General features: G+C 42.1%; 3 protein-coding genes across 5 annotated transcripts in view; 2 read left to right on the forward strand and 1 right to left on the reverse strand.

Moving 5' to 3' along the window:
• itgav (integrin, alpha V) overlaps positions 1 to 7,158 on the forward strand; it is a 63,090-nt gene extending 55,932 nt beyond the window's left edge. For both annotated transcript variants that reach the window (XM_040148739.1, XM_040148738.1), the window contains exons 30-32: positions 89 to 196; positions 1,088 to 1,207; positions 2,101 to 7,158. In XM_040148739.1, coding sequence (XP_040004673.1) covers positions 89 to 196; positions 1,088 to 1,207; positions 2,101 to 2,193 — 321 coding nt within the window. In that variant the 3' untranslated portion in view covers positions 2,194 to 7,158. The remainder of the gene's footprint in view (positions 1 to 88; positions 197 to 1,087; positions 1,208 to 2,100) is intronic.
• On the forward strand, positions 2,193 to 12,908 carry LOC120801599 (galactose-specific lectin nattectin-like). Of its 2 annotated transcripts, XM_040148752.1 has the most exons (8): positions 8,880 to 8,918; positions 9,103 to 9,248; positions 9,668 to 9,733; positions 10,174 to 10,210; positions 10,675 to 10,766; positions 11,071 to 11,205; positions 11,398 to 11,506; positions 12,346 to 12,908. In XM_040148752.1, exons 3-8 carry the CDS (start codon positions 9,668 to 9,670, stop codon positions 12,408 to 12,410), a joined length of 504 nt encoding a protein of 167 aa, XP_040004686.1. In that variant the 5' UTR covers positions 8,880 to 8,918; positions 9,103 to 9,248; the 3' UTR covers positions 12,411 to 12,908. The 2 variants fall into 2 exon arrangements, with proteins under 2 accessions (XP_040004687.1, XP_040004686.1); XM_040148753.1 differs by lacking the exons at positions 8,880 to 8,918; positions 9,103 to 9,248 and adding an exon at positions 2,193 to 2,260.
• A 2,145-nt stretch (positions 12,909 to 15,053) lies between these two features.
• On the reverse strand, positions 15,054 to 18,752 carry LOC120801600 (galactose-specific lectin nattectin-like). Its single transcript, XM_040148754.1, has 7 exons — positions 18,669 to 18,752; positions 18,184 to 18,249; positions 17,707 to 17,743; positions 17,152 to 17,243; positions 16,713 to 16,847; positions 16,412 to 16,520; positions 15,054 to 15,616 (listed from the first exon to the last, which is right to left on the reverse strand). Exons 2-7 carry the CDS (start codon positions 18,247 to 18,249, stop codon positions 15,552 to 15,554), a joined length of 504 nt encoding a protein of 167 aa, XP_040004688.1. The 5' UTR covers positions 18,669 to 18,752; the 3' UTR covers positions 15,054 to 15,551.
• Between the last annotated feature and the right edge of the window lie 678 nt (positions 18,753 to 19,430).

Genomic DNA, 19,430 nt, shown 5'->3' on the forward strand with positions numbered 1-19,430 from the left:
CTTGGACACGTTTTATTCCTCAGTGGTTAGATTCCTGTGATGGATCAGAGATTTGTCAGACGTGTGACTCTTTTGTTTTTCTTTTCAGACTGAGAATCAAAATCGTTCATATATGGTTCGATCTACAGCCTCTTTCAGTGTCATCGAGATGCCGTACAAGAACCTGGTGTCAGAGCTACCTTCCAATAGCACCACTGTAAGACACACACACACACACACACACACACACACACACACACACACACACACACACACACACACACACACACACACACACACACACACACACACACAACACAAAACAGAGGCATTAGCATACAGTAGAACAATGACTTGAAGAGAGCACAAAGTGAATAACTCCAGCGCTTCTACAACTAAATGTGATGTTTCTAGAGTAGGGCTCTTGCTGAGTGTTGATCTTCTGATCTTCAGGCCTGACATTAGGGCGTTCTAACACTGATGGTCAGGGAAATGAAGCTTATTATACATTATACACCCATTGATGGTGGTGGTGAAATAAACCTCAGCGGGTCAGTGCCACAGAGTCGTAAAGGTCTGGTCACACCAGCATTTAAAACAGCAAAATGTTCAATTAATTCATTTCAGTGAACGGAAACATTTAATGGCAAAGTGTTTATTAACGTCTTTGTCACCAACTCTGACTCCTCCTGTGGACACACATCGGTGGAGGCTGCCGTAGACAATACAACAGTCATAAAACAACCCTCACAATAACACACTGGTCCACATGGACATGCTGAAACACAACACCGACAAAATAAAACACACTAAAAGAGTCAAACAAAGGTAAGATGACCTGTTTCCATACTGGGATGTCTGGGACCGCCACTGCTAGCGCTTACTTACAGTCAATATTAACCATTATGCAGATGATACAGTCACTAAAATACTAAAAACGTTCACACGTCTCTCCTCTTTCCATTTCAGTAAAAGGCAAATGTTAGATGTTACATTAAAAAATCTTCTGCCTCTGCGAAGTGTTTCAACGTGTTTTTAGTTTCTGTTTCTCGTCATGCAGCCCACACTGAAACAGTGTCAGTGTTTAAAGGTGAGTGTGTGTTTTCAGGTGAGCGTGTCGGTGATGTGGGTGGCGGACCCCCTTACGCCGGTGCCAGGCTGGGTGGTGGCTCTGGCTGTACTGGCAGGACTGCTGCTGCTGGCGCTGCTCATCTTCATCATGTACAAGGTGAGGAGCAAACGCTTTGTTGATCTGCCATCAATAAATTTCTTTTCTCTCAGTGTAAGTGAGGCATGAGGATAATGAGGTTTACACATGTACAGGGTCCATCTGGACGACATGTTGACCCGAGGTTGTGGAGGTTCTTTTTTTTTTATGGCAGCGTTTGTCACTGCTGTGGTCTTCATGCACTCAGTGCACTCAGGGCTCATGCGACCCCCCCAGCTCCTCCTCTGTTTAGTCCAGACTGAAAACGAGTACAGAAGGGGCACAAACTATACAACTGATCTCAGACAAGCTGTTCTGATTAAAGATATTGGAAACTTGATTTAGATTAGCGTTTCGTCCAAAAACTTAAATCAGACTAGTATTTGCTGTGACCCCCCCTTTACCTTTAAACCAGCACCAGTTCTCCTCGGTCCACCTGGACACAGTTTTTCAGGTTGTTGTCAGGTAGTTTGTTCCAGCATCTTGGAGAAGCTGACACAGTTCTTCTGTGGATTTAGGCCGTGTCAGTGTCTTCTGTCTCTTCACGTGATCCCAGACTGACTCCATGAAGTTGAGATCAGGACCCTGTGGGGACCAGACCCTCTCTAGCAGGACTCCTTGTCCCTCTGGTCTCTGTAGATGGTTCCTAATGGCTCTGGCTGAGTGTTGTCCTGTGCTTAGCCGCCGTGTGGCAACGATTTATTCTCTGTTGCGAGTAATAAGGAGAAGTTTATTCCTTTATTTAATCTTTCTTCAGACTCTCACCAGTCCCAACTTTACAGAAGTATGATACTAAATCGCTGGATTACGCTGTTAAATATTAGTTAGATTACAGGTTTGTCACGTTTACCTGCAGGATTAAAATGTGACTGCAATGATTTCCCCCCTCCTCTTCTTCTTCTCCTCTTCCTCAGTTGGGTTTCTTTAAGAGAGTCCGCCCCCCCCAGGAGGACTGCACTGAAAAGGAGCAGCTGCAGCCGGAGGAGAACGGCAACACTGACGCCTAGAGGTCGAACTCTGAGGAACGCCCCCCTCTGTTAGTACTGACAGAAAGTCCAGTAGAGAAAAATCAGGGTAAATAAGAGTTAAGAGAATCTCACTGTATTCACCGTTGAGTGGCAGATAATGGTACTGGTTTAAGTTTTGATAAGGTTTTTGATATTTGTCTATTCATGTTGTGTTTGTGCCAAATGAGAAGCTCCAACTGCATCACACTGTTCACAGATGAACTCCTCGTAGCTCAAGTATTAATGTTTTAAAAGAACTGTTCATCATTTTGGGAAAAGGTCATCTTCATGCCGCGAGCTAAACGAGAAGATTAGTGCCAATATTGTATCTGTCAGTTAAATTTGACACTACAGCGTAACGACTGGAAACAAGGGGTCTGGTTCTGTCCAAAGCGAACAAAATCCCCCTACCAGCTCCTCTAGAGCTCACTTATTAACGCGTCGCACCTCGTTTGTTTAATCCCTACAAAACCAAAGTGTGAAAACACCGATTCACAGTTTTTACAGAGGATTACGTGCTGAAGTAGTAGAAAACTGGAAAATCATCCAGCTCCTGAGCATCAAACAAACGAGATACAGCATGTTAATCATGGAGCTTTAGAGCTTCTGATTGGTGGAACTACTCTGTTAGTGAGAATAATCCCAAATGTCTGAATGCTTCATAGTTCAAAACTTTGATGGTGTGTGTTTGTTCAAACACACAGATCAGGCAAGAGCGTAGTAGTTTTTCCCGAGATACAAGGTTTCTGTCTGCACCAGAACCCATGGAGCTTGGCCTGATATTTAATTTGCACTTTTTTTTTTTTTTCTTGTCCAAACTCAAAATGATTAATGAGCTGTAGGTGCTTGTTGCCCTTAAAGTCCAGAACTGCTGATAAAGTCGAGTCGTTTTTCAACCTGTCTCAAAACTGCTCTGCCCTGATCAACAACACTGTCTGCTAAACGAATGTGTACAGAACAAGTGTGTTACTCCTGTAGTGGAACTTCCCTGGGTTTATAGAGGACAGTGAGGGAGTTTTCTTAAAACCTGGACTCAGACTGATTTAGCTTCCGCAAGCGCTCGCTTGCTAGTCTTCCCGGGGTCCATGGAAAATAACGATAAAAAAACTTAAAACAGCATTTTAAAAATCGCACGGTATCAACTGAACAAGAAACGGCAGAAGAGAAAACCATCGTCAGCAAATAAGAGGAATTTTGCAAATGGATGCATACAATGGAAACAAAGAACAATGCTAGCTAAGCTACGTCAGTGGCAGTTAGGATAAACCTGTTCAGTACAAATGAGGTGATGAACCCGAGGATGATTCATTGTGTTTATCCACCATATGTGATAATATGTCTGACGGTCAGCATTAATGCAGCAATATGTAATATATGTAAAGTGGAAGTGTCTGACCAGCTGCGTTCAGGAGATGGTTTAGTTTGCTGTGATATGCGACGGAGCGTTACAGTAATATATTTGCCTTTATTGTTTTGTTTTTCCTTCCGTTGTGTGTGTGGGGAAGCTGGTTTGAACTTCTCGTGTGAGAGTTCTGCTTTGGGGTGCTGGCGGGGTTTTTTTTAAGTATTCTTTTGGTATTTTCAACAAAACGGTGATGATGAGCGATAATTAACGGTAGTGGGTCCGACTCATTTCAACAGGAAATTGTTTGGCAAAGTTTATTTTTGTTCAGAAAAATGATGTTTGGTTGGAAAATCTAAGGGGACGAGTTTGTTCAGTCAGGAGCCGAAACAGTTCGAAACATCGAAGGAAAGTGAATCACCGACTATTTTAATGACCGAATAAGTGTCTCAAGCAAAAGTAGCAAATTAGTGCCAAATATTCTCTGATTCCAGACTCTCAAATGAGAGGACAAAACAAGACATCTGGAGACGTAACGTTCGGCTCTGCAAGGGTATGACGGGCTTTTTTCTTAACGTTTCATAGACTTAACAGTTAATCAACTAATTGAAAATTAATCGTCAGATTAACTGATAATGAAAATAATCATCAGTCGGAGTCACAGTCAAAACATAACTTAGCAACGATTTCTTGGATTTCTCAGCAAGTGGAAGCAGTGAACATTTTAGCATTTTCTAAAACCCGAAACCCAGAACCCAGAACATAAGTTTTTGGGACTGTCCATGACTAGGATATTAGCTGTGTAGTATTCCCCCACTGTGTTGCAGTCAGTCCTGCACGCTGAATGAGTTCGCTCCAGCAACTCCAGCCAACGTTAGCCGATACGGCTGCCAAACACATTAGTCACAACTTCATCGTACTTATAACAGTAGGACTAAGTAGCTCTACACTGCAATAAAAGAACGATGTCGTTTCCACGTCTTCAGCTGGCGAGGATGAGGATGTTTTAACCTGGGACATGTAGCTTCAGCCTCATTCTGTTAGCATGATATCATGTAGCCGCCAAATGCATTTTTAAGTTTCACAACATTCTCAACTGAAAACGACCCAGCTGGACACATTAAGAAGTCGGCCAGAGACCATGTTTTCAACCATCTCGCCGTGTTTGATGGCGGCTTCTGCTGCAATGTTCCCAAACTGTCCCACAATGCCTCCGCAACCCACGTCATTGGCTCTTCAAAACCTAGGATGGTGGTATTTGCGAAACGGTCTGCGGAGCCAACATTAGCTTAAGCGGCCAGCTAGCTAAAGCTGATAAAATCTGCCAGAATCTACGGTCGCTGGCCAGAAATCAGAACCTGATTTTGTCTAGTTATGTCTGAAATGAAAAAGTGGCGGTTGTTTGAAAAAAGTACTAATAATTTGGTGGCAAATCTGCCGCCGTCGTCATCATAAACTGAATGATGTGCCGTACGAGAACAGAAAGATTGACAGCCATAGCAACAGTAACCAAGGTGGGCGGGGTTTAACAGACGGTCAGTTACAGCTACAGGTTACAGTTATAACTTTCCCGCCCTGCACTGTCCGAGGACCTGGTATGATTTTTTAAATAGTATTATTTTTCCTGAGATTTCAGAGCGCTGACCGGCAGCTTTGCTGAGGACGAAATGCGACGCGATCTGACGGCAGGTTGCTGTTTCGTGTTTGACTGAATGTGTGCGCGTGTGTGTGTGTGTGTGTGTGTGTGTGTGAACATCTTAAAAAAGAAAAAAAAGAACAACTTTGCTATAAATTTACCCATATTGGGTTTGCTTTACGCACTAACGTTTAAGGTTGATGATAATTTTAAAAATATATTAATCCAATTAACAATCACTTTGAAATAGCTCCACAGGAACAGTTGGTTATCACATCACACATTGTTTTCTTTTCGTTCACTGGCATTTTATCCGCTGCTTTTATGATTGTCCTCCCTCTGAAGATATCGCCACCGCATTATCATTTTGTTAGCGAGCCCCTCGATTTCAGCAGCGGGAGTTAAAGATGCACTAATACCACTGGACTTTGGTGTCACAGAATTACTCCTGATACTAAACCCCGACATCAGTGTTCCCTTTTTGAGGTTTTTTTTACAAGGAGTTGGATACGGTGTCTCCATTCGCACATTTAAGGAACGTAAGAAAAAGTTGCTAAAAGGCTGTTTTTCTTTTTCTGCTGTGTTTTACAGTGGAAACTATTAGTCACTTAATCGATTAGTCAATCACAGAAAAGACAGAAAAGTAATCGGCAACTGTTTTTTCATAATCAGTTAAATGTTTCAGTCATTTTTCAAGCAAACAAGTGCCAAATGTTCTCTGCAGCTTCTCAAACGAAAGGATTTCTGTTTCTCTTTTGGTCTCAGCACCAGGAATTCTTGACATTTCACAGACTCAGCAATTAATCAATGGTGAAAATAATGGAGAATAATATTTCTTTCTGAGAGTTAGACGGTGATCGATGCCACTTTCATGTCTGCACAGTAAATGTCATGCAGCAGCCCATTAGCTTAGCTTAGCATAACGGCGGCTGCTGGATGTACCTTCATATTTAGCATAAAGACATGGGCTAAATCCTTCTAACTGTCTCCCACAAGCTGTTCCTTTAAAGCCCCTGGAGACATAAATAACAGGGTACATTTATCACCTGGGTTAGAATTATTGATGCTACATCGTACAAAGGGCTAAACTCATAAATACGGAAATGACTTTCATTGAAATGTTGCTTAAATCTCATTGGTGCACAGACATTCGTGTCATCAGTTGAATCCCAGCAACCTCAAACCAGGAAGAAAAGCTCAGTTAAAAGGAAAGAAATCCAGGAATCTCTTGCGACAACTTTTCCAACTTTGGCAGAAAATTTCCTGTTCACGCAGGACTCCATCGCTCACTCGAGAAATTAATGGAGAAAATACGTCTCGGGGTCTTTAAGCCGACTCTGTTTATTAAAAGGTAATAAATGAGAAACGGTTTCAGTATGAGTACTGATCTTAGGTCAGTGGTATCTGTGCATCCTTAAACTGACAAGGTTGATTTTTAGTCATGACAGAGTGGTGTTACTCCACGTTTGAACCTGCTTATAAAGGCTTTTCTAAGGACATCGCCTAGCGCAGTATAACGCACTTCTGTTGTCACCAGGGTTCAGCAGGACTGAGGTCAGTTCACTGTCTCCTCAGTCAGTTCAGATTATTCACAGAAGCTGCACTTCCTTTAAGTACTGGTGGCTTGGATCTGACCTCGTGTTCGGGACTGAGGTTACACACTGAACCTGAGTGGGAACAGAGGTGATCTCTTCCTCCTGAGGGATTACACAACCTGAGGCTGAAGAGTAATGAAAGAACCTGAAAACAAAAAAACAGTTTCCTGAGCTGACTGAGTGGAGCGACATGACGCCAGTCCTGCAGCTGTCTGTCTGTCTGTCTGTCTGTCTGAGGAGCTTTAACTTTATACATAATACCACTGTCTGTCTTTTTCCCTGCCCTGAGAAAATAGTGACTAGTTTTGATGTATGTATTCCTTCACCTAGAGAATAAAAAAATGAGATGATTTCACCTTTGAACTGAAATAAACGGATTTGTTCACATTTTAGTCGGTCTTCTGTCTTGTCCTGATATTGTCGTGTCTTCTGGGAGATGGTGCAGAGAGATGGTCCTGAACAAGAAGAAAGAATTTCAAGTTCATTAACAGTGTTTTAAGAGTATGAATGAAAATTGTAAAAATAAAAAAAATAGAAAAAGAAAGGAAATCTTGTACTTTTTCATTTCAATAACTGTTCAATTGATCAATATTTTGATCTTCAATGGGAACCAGTGGACTAAACTCTGTCCCTGTCTCTGACGTAGCTAAAAGCAGCTCCAGCAGTAAAACGCTGCCGAAGCCTCCGTGACTCAGGATCAATGATCTGAGAATCAGAGACCAGTCACAGGAGACAGGTCCCAGCACAGTGAAGTACTTTTACTGTGATACTGTGACTACAGGAAGTACTTTTACTGTGATACTGTGACTACGGGAAGTACTTTTACTGTGATACTGGAACTACAGGAAGTACTTTTACTGTGATACTTCAACTATAGGAAGTACTCTTACTATTGATACAGGCACTACATGAAGTACTTTTACTGTGATACTGGAACTACAGGAAGTATCTTTACTGTGATACTTTGACTACGGGAAGTACTTTTACTGTAATACTGGAACTACATGAAGTACTTTTACTGTGATACTGGAACTACAGGAAGTATCTTTACTGTGATACTGGAACTTCATGAAGTACTTTTACTACTGATACAGGAACTACATGAAGTACTTTTACTGTGATACTGGAACTACATGAAGTACTTTTACTACTGATACAGGAACTACATGAAGTATCTTTACTGTGATACTGTGACTATATGAAGTACTCTTACTGCGATACTGTGACTACAGGAAGTACTTTTACTGTGATACAGGAACTACAGGAAGTAGTTTCTTTTACTGTGATACTGGAACTACATGAAGTATATTTACTCTGATACTGTGACTACAGGAAGTACTTTTACTGTGATACAGGAACTACATGAAGTACTTTTACTGTGATACTGGAACTACATGAAGTATATTTACTCTGATACTGTGACTACAGGAAGTACTTTTACTGTGATACAGGAACTACATGAAGTACTTTTACTGTGATACTTTAACTAGACAGATGGAGAAGCTCGTTCATTTTATAGGTTGTCAGCGCTGAGGAATGTTACATATGTAGAGATCCCAGAACATCAACATGCCGCATCCGCACCTTTAATGATCGACATAATGCTGGTTAATTATTCTCAATGTATAACAGATAATTACTGCAAGTGAGGTCGCAAGAGACTCGAGGAATCACTGCACCAGGCCAAGAACTAGTCCAGCACACATCCCCCATGTAACCCAGTGTTGGAATGTAACAAAGTACTTTTACTCAAGTACTGTACTCAAGTAAAATTTTGAGGTACTTGTACTAGTATTTCCATTTTATGCTACTTTATACTTCTACTCCACTAAACTTATCTGACAGCTTTAGTTACTAGTTACTTTAAAGAATTACATTTTCATTAAAAAACACGAGTCTCTAAAAGTGTTTAAAAAATTCTTAGTATTGTCAGGGATTAAAGCAGTTGTTCTAAACCTTTCTGGTTTGTAATCTCTGGCCAAAAAGTCCCATTTTCCCTCTAAACCTCTTAGATGGTTTCATATAAATAAAACAGTTTATACCAAACAGATCAGTGAATCAGAACAGTGTTTCTCCTTCTTTCCTCTCCCATGAATCATCCGACGACCCCTCAGGTTCACCTGGTGGCCCTCTGGAGGGGCCCGACCCCCAGGTTGGGAACCACTGAGCTAAACTATCCGAGTGCACGTATCAATAATCGGTATAATTAACTATGTCTTCTGTTTGCGTTTCTTGTCCTGACCCAATTAATAATTTCAGTAAGACCATGTGACACACCCAGTAATTATCTGTTATACATTGAGAATAATTAACCAGCATTATGTCGATCATTAAAGGTGCGGATGCGGCATGTTGATGTTCTGGGATCTCTACATATGTAACATTCCTCAGCGCTGACAACCTATAAAATGAACGAGCTTCTCCATCTGTGACAGTCGTCTGCCTGCTCATCCTCTCTGTCAGTCAGCACCTCAGCAAAAAGGTAATATCATTTTATCAATAAATATAATATCAGTTATGACCATCATTTCATCTGTTTCAGTTTCCTATCGTCCAGATGTATTCATACAGAGGACGATTCATATTTTGGGGAGAAAACTTTGTGTTAGAACATTTAAATATTAATTGAATGCATGAGTCTCTCGTAAGATCCGCAGCCCATGATGAATTAACAGCTGCTAATTTAGTGCATGAAATGTCCAAATCCAAGCTATGAGATCTTGAAGCTGTATGTTAAAATGATCTTATTTTGTTTCAATTAATGACAATGCTACAGAAATCCTCCGGTTGAAGAGGCGGGTTATCTTCCATTTGATCAACGGCTTCAATGGTTCATTGTCAAAATAGTCTGTAGATTAGAGAGGATGGAGGATACTGACTTTGTGTAATGTCTTTCCCCAGATGGCATCAGGTGTTCCTGTACTCCTGCTCCTCTGTTTGACCAGCGGACTGCTGGCTGAAGCATGTGTGAGTAAAAACGAACGGCCATATTTCTGTTGACCGCCTCTATTTATGAACAGTACACACAGTGTGAAGCGTGAAGCGGGGGCTCCCAACCTGAGGGTGGGGCATGGCTGGACTATGAGACAGTGACCCCTCAGCACAGAGACATGGTGGTTTGTCTTTTTAGTGACGTTTTGCAGGGGAACGGTAACTGTTTTTAAATGAGTGGATTTTTTTTAGAGTCAGTTTTCTTACATTTTACCAGATTTTTTGGGGGGTGACACAAACACGTGTGTTTCTAAAATCCTGTTTCCAACTAACCAACCAACAAGTCTCTGGTTTGTGTATTCAGATTTTCACAATAAAACCAAAACCACTGAGCCTTAAATATATACGACGCTTCAGTAATTAGCCTGCTGATGTAAATGCTAAAAGGCTGACTGAAGAATGCTTTGTGTTCACAGTGTTGTGAAGAAAAGATAAAGGAACCCATCTTCCCAGGTCAGTAGTTGACTGTATGTTGCTTGTATGTTCCTGTGTAAAGAACTGTCACGTGTGTCAGTTCATCTCAGTGTTCAGGGTAGAACAGGGAGCAACACCAGATGAACTTACGTTAGAGAGCGTTGACTTTAACTCCATGTATTCTACGTGGATCATCAACGGGACCAACCTTTTAGACTCAGTCTGTCAGCGTGATATTATGTATGCAGCCACCAAGTGCATGTTCAAGACCCCTCTGTTTCCAGTCTTTGTGCTAAGCTAAACTAACCAGCTCCCGGCTCTAGCTTCATATTTAACAGACATAAAACAGAGTAGAATCAGTCTTCAACACGTGGGACAGCCTGCTGTGTAGTTCCTGTTGCTAACCTTGGACTGGACGGTCACTGTGTGTACGAGGGGGAGACGGGGGTCAGCTGTACATGTGCTCTGTGAACCGAGAAGACTAAAAGACGCTTGTGTTGTAGTTGTAGCTCCTTGCTGCCCCCCCGGTTGGACTCGGTTCGGCAATCGCTGTTTCAGCTTCCACTTCCTTCCGAAGTCCTGGTCGGACGCAGAGGTAAAAACCACAGGGAACAGCAGCAGCTCCGTGTTGTCACGATGCACTTTTGGCTGCTTGTGGCCCGAGAATATACTGAGATGGCATTGGGCTTGTAAACTGATACTGAAATATAACAGTTGATTCAACTTGTATTTTCAAACATTTTAAAGTGATTATTTTGTTGGCAGCTTCCAGTATAATGGTCCCAGTTATATGTCAAACACTGTGCAGGCCTACGGGTCAGTTGGTCGAGTGCATTTGTCAGTTTCTCTGCTTCCCTCTGTTCTTTCTTTTTATCTTTGTTTCGCACCGTCTCCATCAGCACACCTGCCTTACCATTGGTGGGAATCTGGCTTCCATCCACACAGCTGAGGAACATTTCTTCGTCAGAAGCCTGATTTACAGATCGACAGGCAGGTACAGAGTTTCCTGGGTCGGAGGCTTCGACTCAGTCAAGGTGAGGCATTTGTCCTTGAGCCGTTACAGCCACTTTATTTCAGGCTGTTTCTCTAAGTGGACACGAAAAGCATGAACATTTTTCCAGCCACATGAAAGGTGGAGGCTGACAAACACCAAACACCGAAGACGTATATTCCCAGCAAAAAGATCTTAACTTCCGTTTGACTGCCAAATCATCTCTGCGTTGCAGGAGGGAGACTGGCTGTGGACCGACGGATCTAGATTCGACTACAAGCGCTGGAGTGTGAGCAAACCCAGCAAACTGAATGTAGATCACTGCCTCGTCATGAACTGGAACAGTAAGAAAATTCATAAGAACTTCTGAATGATAATGATGATGCGGAAATCCCCGTAAACTGGTAGCTGCTCATGTGTCGCAGGGTATTGATGTTACTGAGTACATTTACTCAAGTAGTGTACTTCAGTATAACTACTTTACTTGAATATTTCCATTTTCTGCTACGTGATACTTCTACTGCACCACATTTATCTGACAGCTGCAGTTACTGTGGCTTTACAAATTCAGATTTTTACATAAGAAACATAGGATGAGATGAAACCAGTGGTTTCCAACCTCTTTTCTTGGGACCTCTTCCATGTAGTTGTGTGTCCTGGTCATGTTTCAGATGTCTATGAGTTGCTAACAGCTGCACCAAAGAGACATTTCCCCCAAAACGTCTTCAAATGATCCAATAGTTCCCAAAATATCAAAAATGAAAGAAAAGTACCAAAACTGGAAACAGATCAGTGAATCAGAACAGTGTTTCTCCTTCCTCTTTCCCATCAATCATCCCACGGCCCCTCAGGTTCACCTGGTGACCCTCTGGAGGGGCCCGACCCCCAGGTTGGGAACCAGTGGACTAAACTCTGTCCCTGTCTCTGACGTAGCTAAAAGCAGCTCCAGCAGTAAAACGCTGCCGAAGCCTCCGTGACTCAGGATCAATGATCTGATCACGTCAGAGAGAATCAGAGACCAGTCACAGGAGACAGGTCCCAGCACAATGAAGTACTTTTACTGTGATACTGGAACTACAGGAAGTATTTTTACTGTGATACTGTGACTACAGGAAGTACTTTTACTGTGATTCTTTGACTGTAAACTTGTAATAACACTCTTGTCTTGCTGAACTCTCTACAGGAAACTACTGGAACAACTGGCAGTGTAGAAGGTTCCTTCCCTTCCTGTGCTCCAAGCGCATATGAGGCCTCCCGCCACGATGACGCCCCTGCAGCTCGTTTCCAATCGTACTCATTGATTGACTTTCTCTTCGATCAGTAAACAGAAGTCACACCCTGCTGACGGATGATTCTTTCTCAGTTGTTCATTATCTGACGAGTTTATACCAACTCTTCACATTTGAGTTTTTAAGCTGGAGACTAACTCACCTCAAAATCCAGTTTTCATAAAGAAATCAAACACCTCAACTATTAACCCAAACTAAGGTCAATAAATTTTGTTCAAAAGGTAAAATCAATGTGACACCGTCCTGACTTTCTGGACCCAGAGTGCACTGCTGTGACAACACTGACGACATGTGTCTACAGACTCATGGGTTTCAGTGCTTCGTGCACCTGCATGGTTTCAGATGTTAATTAGCATTTAGTCCACTGGTGTTTGGTAGTAAACCCTTAGTTACTTTTCTTTTGTCTGAAGCTGCCGTGTCTTTTCTTTATTCAGCTGATTTCCTGTCAAACTGTATCTTGAACCAAGCAATGAAAAATAAAAGTCATACTGTTAAAAACACCCTGTTGCGTCCTGACTGACAGATCTTTCTTCTCTAAAGGGACATTTTCAATTATATTTCATTCAGTTTTCTCAAACAACTACAACAGAACAAGGTTAATAAACTCATCAAAAATGAGAGTAAATGAATTCATTTTAATTAAATAATACGTGATACTTCTACTGCACCGCATTTATCTGACAGCTGCAGTTACTGTGGCTTTACAAATTCAGATTTTTACATAAGAAACATAGGATGAGAGGAAACCAGTGGTTTCCAACCTCTTTTCTTGGGACCTCTTCCATAAAATCAGCATGTAGTTGTGTGTCCTGGTCGTGTTTCAGATGTCTATGAGTTGCTAACAGCTGCACCAAAGAGACGTTTCCCCCAAAACTTCTTCAAAGGATCCAATAGTTCCCAAAATATCAAAAATGAAAGAAAAGTACCAAAACTGGAAACAGATCAGTGAATCAGAACAGTGTTTCTCCTTCCTCTTTCCCATCAATCATCCCACGGCCCCTCAGGTTCACCTGGTGACCCTCTGGAGGGGCCCGACCCCCAGGTTGGGAACCAGTGGACTAAACTCTGTCCCTGTCTCTGACGTAGCTAAAAGCAGCTCCGGCAGTAAAACGCTGCCGAAGCCTCCGTGACTCAGGATCAATGATCTGAGAATCAGAGACCAGTCACGGGAGACAGGTCCCAGCACAATGAAGTACTTTTACTGTGATACTGGAACTACAGGAAGTATCTTTACTGTGATACTGGAACTACATGAAGTATCTTTACTGTGATACTGTGACTATATGAAGTACTTTTACTACTGATACTGGAACTACAGGAAGTACTAAACTGTGAAGACAAAATGGCGGTGCAACCTTGTTCTGTTCAGATTTTCATCTGACACTTGGTCTGAGGAAGGAAGGGCAGTAATGAAGAACACCTGCATCCACGCTGGGACTCTATTTCCGGAGAATAAATGCACGAAAGGAATGGTTTAATATAGATCCCGCCATTTTGTCTCGACAGTTTCATTTAATTATGACATGGCTCAAACATTACTGACATCTATAATCAGCATCCACTCCTCACACTCACAAGGACCGGTGATCTGCCATAACACCTGTCTCACAATATGAAAGATCAGGCCTATGGTAATTTTATTTTTTATTTTATAAAATAGAAAATGAAAATAACACGTTTTTTTTTTAAATTTCACTCAGAAACACAGAAACACCTTGTGATTCAATTTTAATTTTTGTATTTTAAAATGAAAATGAAACAACCACTTGTTTACTGTAATTTAATACCTGAAATTCAGACGAGTAAAAGAAACACGGACCTTGAACATACACTGTGATGAAAGTACTTCATATAGTTCCAGTATCACAGTAAAAGTACTTCATTGTGCTGGGACCTGTCTCCCGTGACTGGTCTCTGATTCTCAGATCATTGATCCTGAGTCACGGAGGCTTCGGCAGCGTTTTACTGCTGGAGCTGCTTTTAGCTACGTCAGAGACAGGGACAGAGTTTAGTCCACTGGTTCCCAACCTGGGGGTCGGGCCCCTCCAGAGGGTCACCAGGTGAACCTGAGGGGCCGTGGGATGATTGATGGGAAAGAGGAAGGAGAAACACTGTTCTGATTCACTGATCTGTTTCCAGTTTTGGTACTTTTCTTTCATTTTTGATACTTTGGGAACTATTGGATCATTTGAAGACGTTTTGGGGGAAATGTCTCTTTGGTGCAGCTGTTAGCAACTCATAGACATCTGAAACATGACCAGGACACACAACTACATGGAAGAGGTCCCAAGAAAAGAGGTTGGAAACCACTGGTTTCCTCTCATCCTATGTTTCTTATGTAAAAATCTGAATTTGTAAAGCCACAGTAACTGCAGCTGTCAGATAAATGTGGTGCAGTAGAAGTATCACGTATTATTTAATTAAAATGAATTCATTTACTCTCATTTTTGATGAGTTTATTAACCTTGTTCTGTTGTAGTTGTTTGAGAAAACTGAATGAAATATAATTGAAAATGTCCCTTTAGAGAAGAAAGATCTGTCAGTCAGGACGCAACAGGGTGTTTTTAACAGTATGACTTTTATTTTTCATTGCTTGGTTCAAGATACAGTTTGACAGGAAATCAGCTGAATAAAGAAAAGACACGGCAGCTTCAGACAAAAGAAAAGTAACTAAGGGTTTACTACCAAACACCAGTGGACTAAATGCTAATTAACATCTGAAACCATGCAGGTGCACGAAGCACTGAAACCCATGAGTCTGTAGACACATGTCGTCAGTGTTGTCACAGCAGTGCACTCTGGGTCCAGAAAGTCAGGACGGTGTCACATTGATTTTACCTTTTGAACAAAATTTATTGACCTTAGTTTGGGTTAATAGTTGAGGTGTTTGATTTCTTTATGAAAACTGGATTTTGAGGTGAGTTAGTCTCCAGCTTAAAAACTCAAATGTGAAGAGTTGGTATAAACTCGTCAGATAATGAACAACTGAGAAAGAATCATCCGTCAGCAGGGTGTGACTTCTGTTTACTGATCGAAGAGAAAGTCAATCAATGAGTACGATTGGAAACGAGCTGCAGGGGCGTCATCGTGGCGGGAGGCCTCATATGCGCTTGGAGCACAGGAAGGGAAGGAACCTTCTACACTGCCAGTTGTTCCAGTAGTTTCCTGTAGAGAGTTCAGCAAGACAAGAGTGTTATTACAAGTTTACAGTCAAAGAATCACAGTAAAAGTACTTCCTGTAGTTCCAGTATCACAGTAAAAGTACTTCATTGTGCTGGGACCTGTCTCCCGTGACTGGTCTCTGATTCTCAGATCATTGATCCAGAGTCACGGAGGCTTCGGCAGCGTTTTACTGCCGGAGCTGCTTTTAGCTACGTCAGAGACAGGGACAGAGTTTAGTCCACTGGTTCCCAACCTGGGGGTCGGGCCCCTCCAGAGGGTCACCAGGTGAACCTGAGGGGCCGTGGGATGATTGATGGGAAAGAGGAAGGAGAAACACTGTTCTGATTCACTGATCTGTTTCCAGTTTTGGTACTTTTCTTTCATTTTTGATATTTTGGGAACTATTGGATCATTTGAAGACGTTTTGGGGGAAACGTCTCTTTGGTGCAGCTGTTAGCAACTCATAGACATCTGAAACATGACCAGGACACACAACTACATGGAAGAGGTCCCAAGAAAAGAGGTTGGAAACCACTGGTTTCATCTCATCCTATGTTTCTTATGTAAAAATCTGAATTTGTAAAGCCACAGTAACTGCAGCTGTCAGATAAATGTGGTGCAGTAGAAGTATCACGTAGCAGAAAATGGAAATATTCAAGTAAAGTAGTTATACTGAAGTACACTACTTGAGTAAATGTACTCAGTAACATCAATACCCTGCGACACATGAGCAGCTACCAGTTTACGGGGATTTCCGCATCATCATTATCATTCAGAAGTTCTTATGAATTTTCTTACTGTTCCAGTTCATGACGAGGCAGTGATCTACATTCAGTTTGCTGGGTTTGCTCACACTCCAGCGCTTGTAGTCGAATCTAGATCCGTCGGTCCACAGCCAGTCTCCCTCCTGCAACGCAGAGATGATTTGGCAGTCAAACGGAAGTTAAGATCTTTTTGCTGGGAATATACGTCTTCGGTGTTTGGTGTTTGTCAGCCTCCACCTTTCATGTGGCTGGAAAAATGTTCATGCTTTTCGTGTCCACTTAGAGAAACAGCCTGAAATAAAGTGGCTGTAACGGCTCAAGGACAAATGCCTCACCTTGACTGAGTCGAAGCCTCCGACCCAGGAAACTCTGTACCTGCCTGTCGATCTGTAAATCAGGCTTCTGACGAAGAAATGTTCCTCAGCTGTGTGGATGGAAGCCAGATTCCCACCAATGGTAAGGCAGGTGTGCTGATGGAGACGGTGCGAAACAAAGATAAAAAGAAAGAACAGAGGGAAGCAGAGAAACTGACAAATGCACTCGACCAACTGACCCGTAGGCCTGCACAGTGTTTGACATATAACTGGGACCATTATACTGGAAGCTGCCAACAAAATAATCACTTTAAAATGTTTGAAAATACAAGTTGAATCAACTGTTATATTTCAGTATCAGTTTACAAGCCCAATGCCATCTCAGTATATTCTCGGGCCACAAGCAGCCAAAAGTGTGCATCGACAACACGGAGCTGCTGCTGTTCCCTGTGGTTTTTACCTCTGCGTCCGACCAGGACTTCGGAAGGAAGTGGAAGCTGAAACAGCGATTGCCGAACCGAGTCCAACCGGGGGGGCAGCAAGGAGCTACAACTACAACACAAGCGTCTTTTAGTCTTCTCGGTTCACAGAGCACATGTACAGCTGACCCCCGTCTCCCCCTCGTACACACAGTGACCGTCCAGTCCAAGGTTAGAAACAGGAACTACACAGCAGGCTGTCCCACGTGTTGAAGACTGATTCTACTCTGTTTTATGTCTGTTAAATATGAAGCTAGAGCCGGGAGCTGGTTAGTTTAGCTTAGCACAAAGACTGGAAACAGAGGGGTCTTGAACATGCACTTGGTGGCTGCATACATAATATCACGCTGACAGACTGAGTCTAAAGGTTGGTCCCGTTGATGATCCACGTAGAATACATGGAGTTAAAGTCAACGCTCTCTAACGTAAGTTCATCTGGTGTTGCTCCCTGTTCTACCCTGAACACTGAGATGAACTGACACACGTGACAGTTCTTTACACAGGAACATACAAGCAACATACAGTCAACTACTGACCTGGGAAGATGGGTTCCTTTATCTTTTCTTCACAACACTGTGAACACAAAGCATTCTTCAGTCAGCCTTTTAGCATTTACATCAGCAGGCTAATTACTGAAGCGTCGTATATATTTAAGGCTCAGTGGTTTTGGTTTTATTGTGAAAATCTGAATACACAAACCAGAGACTTGTTGGTTGGTTAGTTGGAAACAGGATTTTAGAAACACACGTGTTTGTGTCACCCCCCAAAAAATCTGGTAAAATGTAAGAAAACTGACTCTAAAAAAAATCCACTCATTTAAAAACAGTTACCGTTCCCCTGCAAAACGTCACTAAAAAGACAAACCACCATGTCTCTGTGCTGAGGGGTCACTGTCTCATAGTCCAGCCATGCCCCACCCTCAGGTTGGGAGCCCCCGCTTCACGCTTCACACTGTGTGTACTGTTCATAAATAGAGGCGGTCAACAGAAATATGGCCGTTCGTTTTTACTCACACATGCTTCAGCCAGCAGTCCGCTGGTCAAACAGAGGAGCAGGAGTACAGGAACACCTGATGCCATCTGGGGAAAGACATTACACAAAGTCAGTATCCTCCATCCTCTCTAATTTACAGACTATTTTGACAATGAACCATTGAAGCCGTTGATCAAATGGAAGATAACCCGCCTCTTCAACCGGAGGATTTCTGTAGCATTGTCATTAATTGAAACAAAATAAGATCATTTTAACATACAGCTTCAAGATCTCATAGCTTGGATTTGGACATTTCATGCACTAAATTAGCAGCTGTTAATTCATCATGGGCTGCGGATCTTACGAGAGACTCATGCATTCAATTAATATTTAAATGTTCTAACACAAAGTTTTCTCCCCAAAATATGAAACGTCCTCTGTATGAATACATCTGGACGATAGGAAACTGAAACAGATGAAATGATGGTCATAACTGATATTATATTTATTGATAAAATGATATTACCTTTTTGCTGAGGTGCTGACTGACAGAGAGGATGAGCAGGCAGACGACTGTCACAGATGGAGAAGCTCGTTCATTTTATAGGTTGTCAGCGCGCTGAGGAATGTTACATATGTAGAGATCCCAGAACATCAACATGCCGCATCCGCACCTTTAATGATCGACATAATGCTGGTTAATTATTCTCAATGTATAACAGATAATTACTGGGTGTGTCACATGGTCTTACTGAAATTATTAATTGGGTCAGGACAAGAAACGCAAACAGAAGACATAGTTAATTATACCGATTATTGATACGTGCACTCGGATAGTTTAGCTCAGTGGTTCCCAACCTGGGGGTCGGGCCCCTCCAGAGGGCCACCAGGTGAACCTGAGATTCATGGAAAGAAGCAAAAACAAAGGTCTGATCCACTGATCTCGATTCAGTTTCTGGACTTATCTCCGATCTTTGACTTTTAGTGAAATGTTGGATCAGTTACTGAAATGAAACGTGAGAAGTTTAGAGGATAAATGTCTCTGTGGTGGAGCTGAAAACATCTCAGAGACATTGAAATGTGACGAGGAGCCAGAACTAGATGCTGTTATTGTTAGTCAGGCACAAACCAGAGAGGTTAGTGACCACTGGTCTAATCTCTAAGTGTGTTTTCTTTTATATATGAGATTTAAAAAAAACTTTAATCTGAAAAGTTGTAACGACTGCTGTCAGATATATGTGGTGGAGTAGCAGTGTGAAATGGAAATACTTCAGTAGAGAACAAGTAC

The sequence above is a fragment of the Xiphias gladius genome, chromosome 16 (assembly GCF_016859285.1).
Source record: "Xiphias gladius isolate SHS-SW01 ecotype Sanya breed wild chromosome 16, ASM1685928v1, whole genome shotgun sequence".
NCBI lineage: Eukaryota > Metazoa > Chordata > Actinopteri > Istiophoriformes > Xiphiidae > Xiphias > Xiphias gladius.

Coding starts and splice junctions, on each gene's coding strand:
- LOC120801599 (XM_040148753.1), top strand. CDS start 9,668: ATGGCATCAGGTGTTCCTGTACTCCTGCTCCTCTGTTTGACCAGCGGA. Junction 11,206..11,397: donor GAGGCTTCGACTCAGTCAAG/GTGAGGCATTTG, acceptor TCTGCGTTGCAG/GAGGGAGACTGGCTGTGGAC. Junction 11,507..12,345: donor CCTCGTCATGAACTGGAACA/GTAAGAAAATTC, acceptor AACTCTCTACAG/GAAACTACTGGAACAACTGG.
- LOC120801600 (XM_040148754.1), bottom strand. CDS start 18,249: ATGGCATCAGGTGTTCCTGTACTCCTGCTCCTCTGTTTGACCAGCGGA. Junction 16,521..16,712: donor GAGGCTTCGACTCAGTCAAG/GTGAGGCATTTG, acceptor TCTGCGTTGCAG/GAGGGAGACTGGCTGTGGAC. Junction 15,617..16,411: donor CCTCGTCATGAACTGGAACA/GTAAGAAAATTC, acceptor AACTCTCTACAG/GAAACTACTGGAACAACTGG.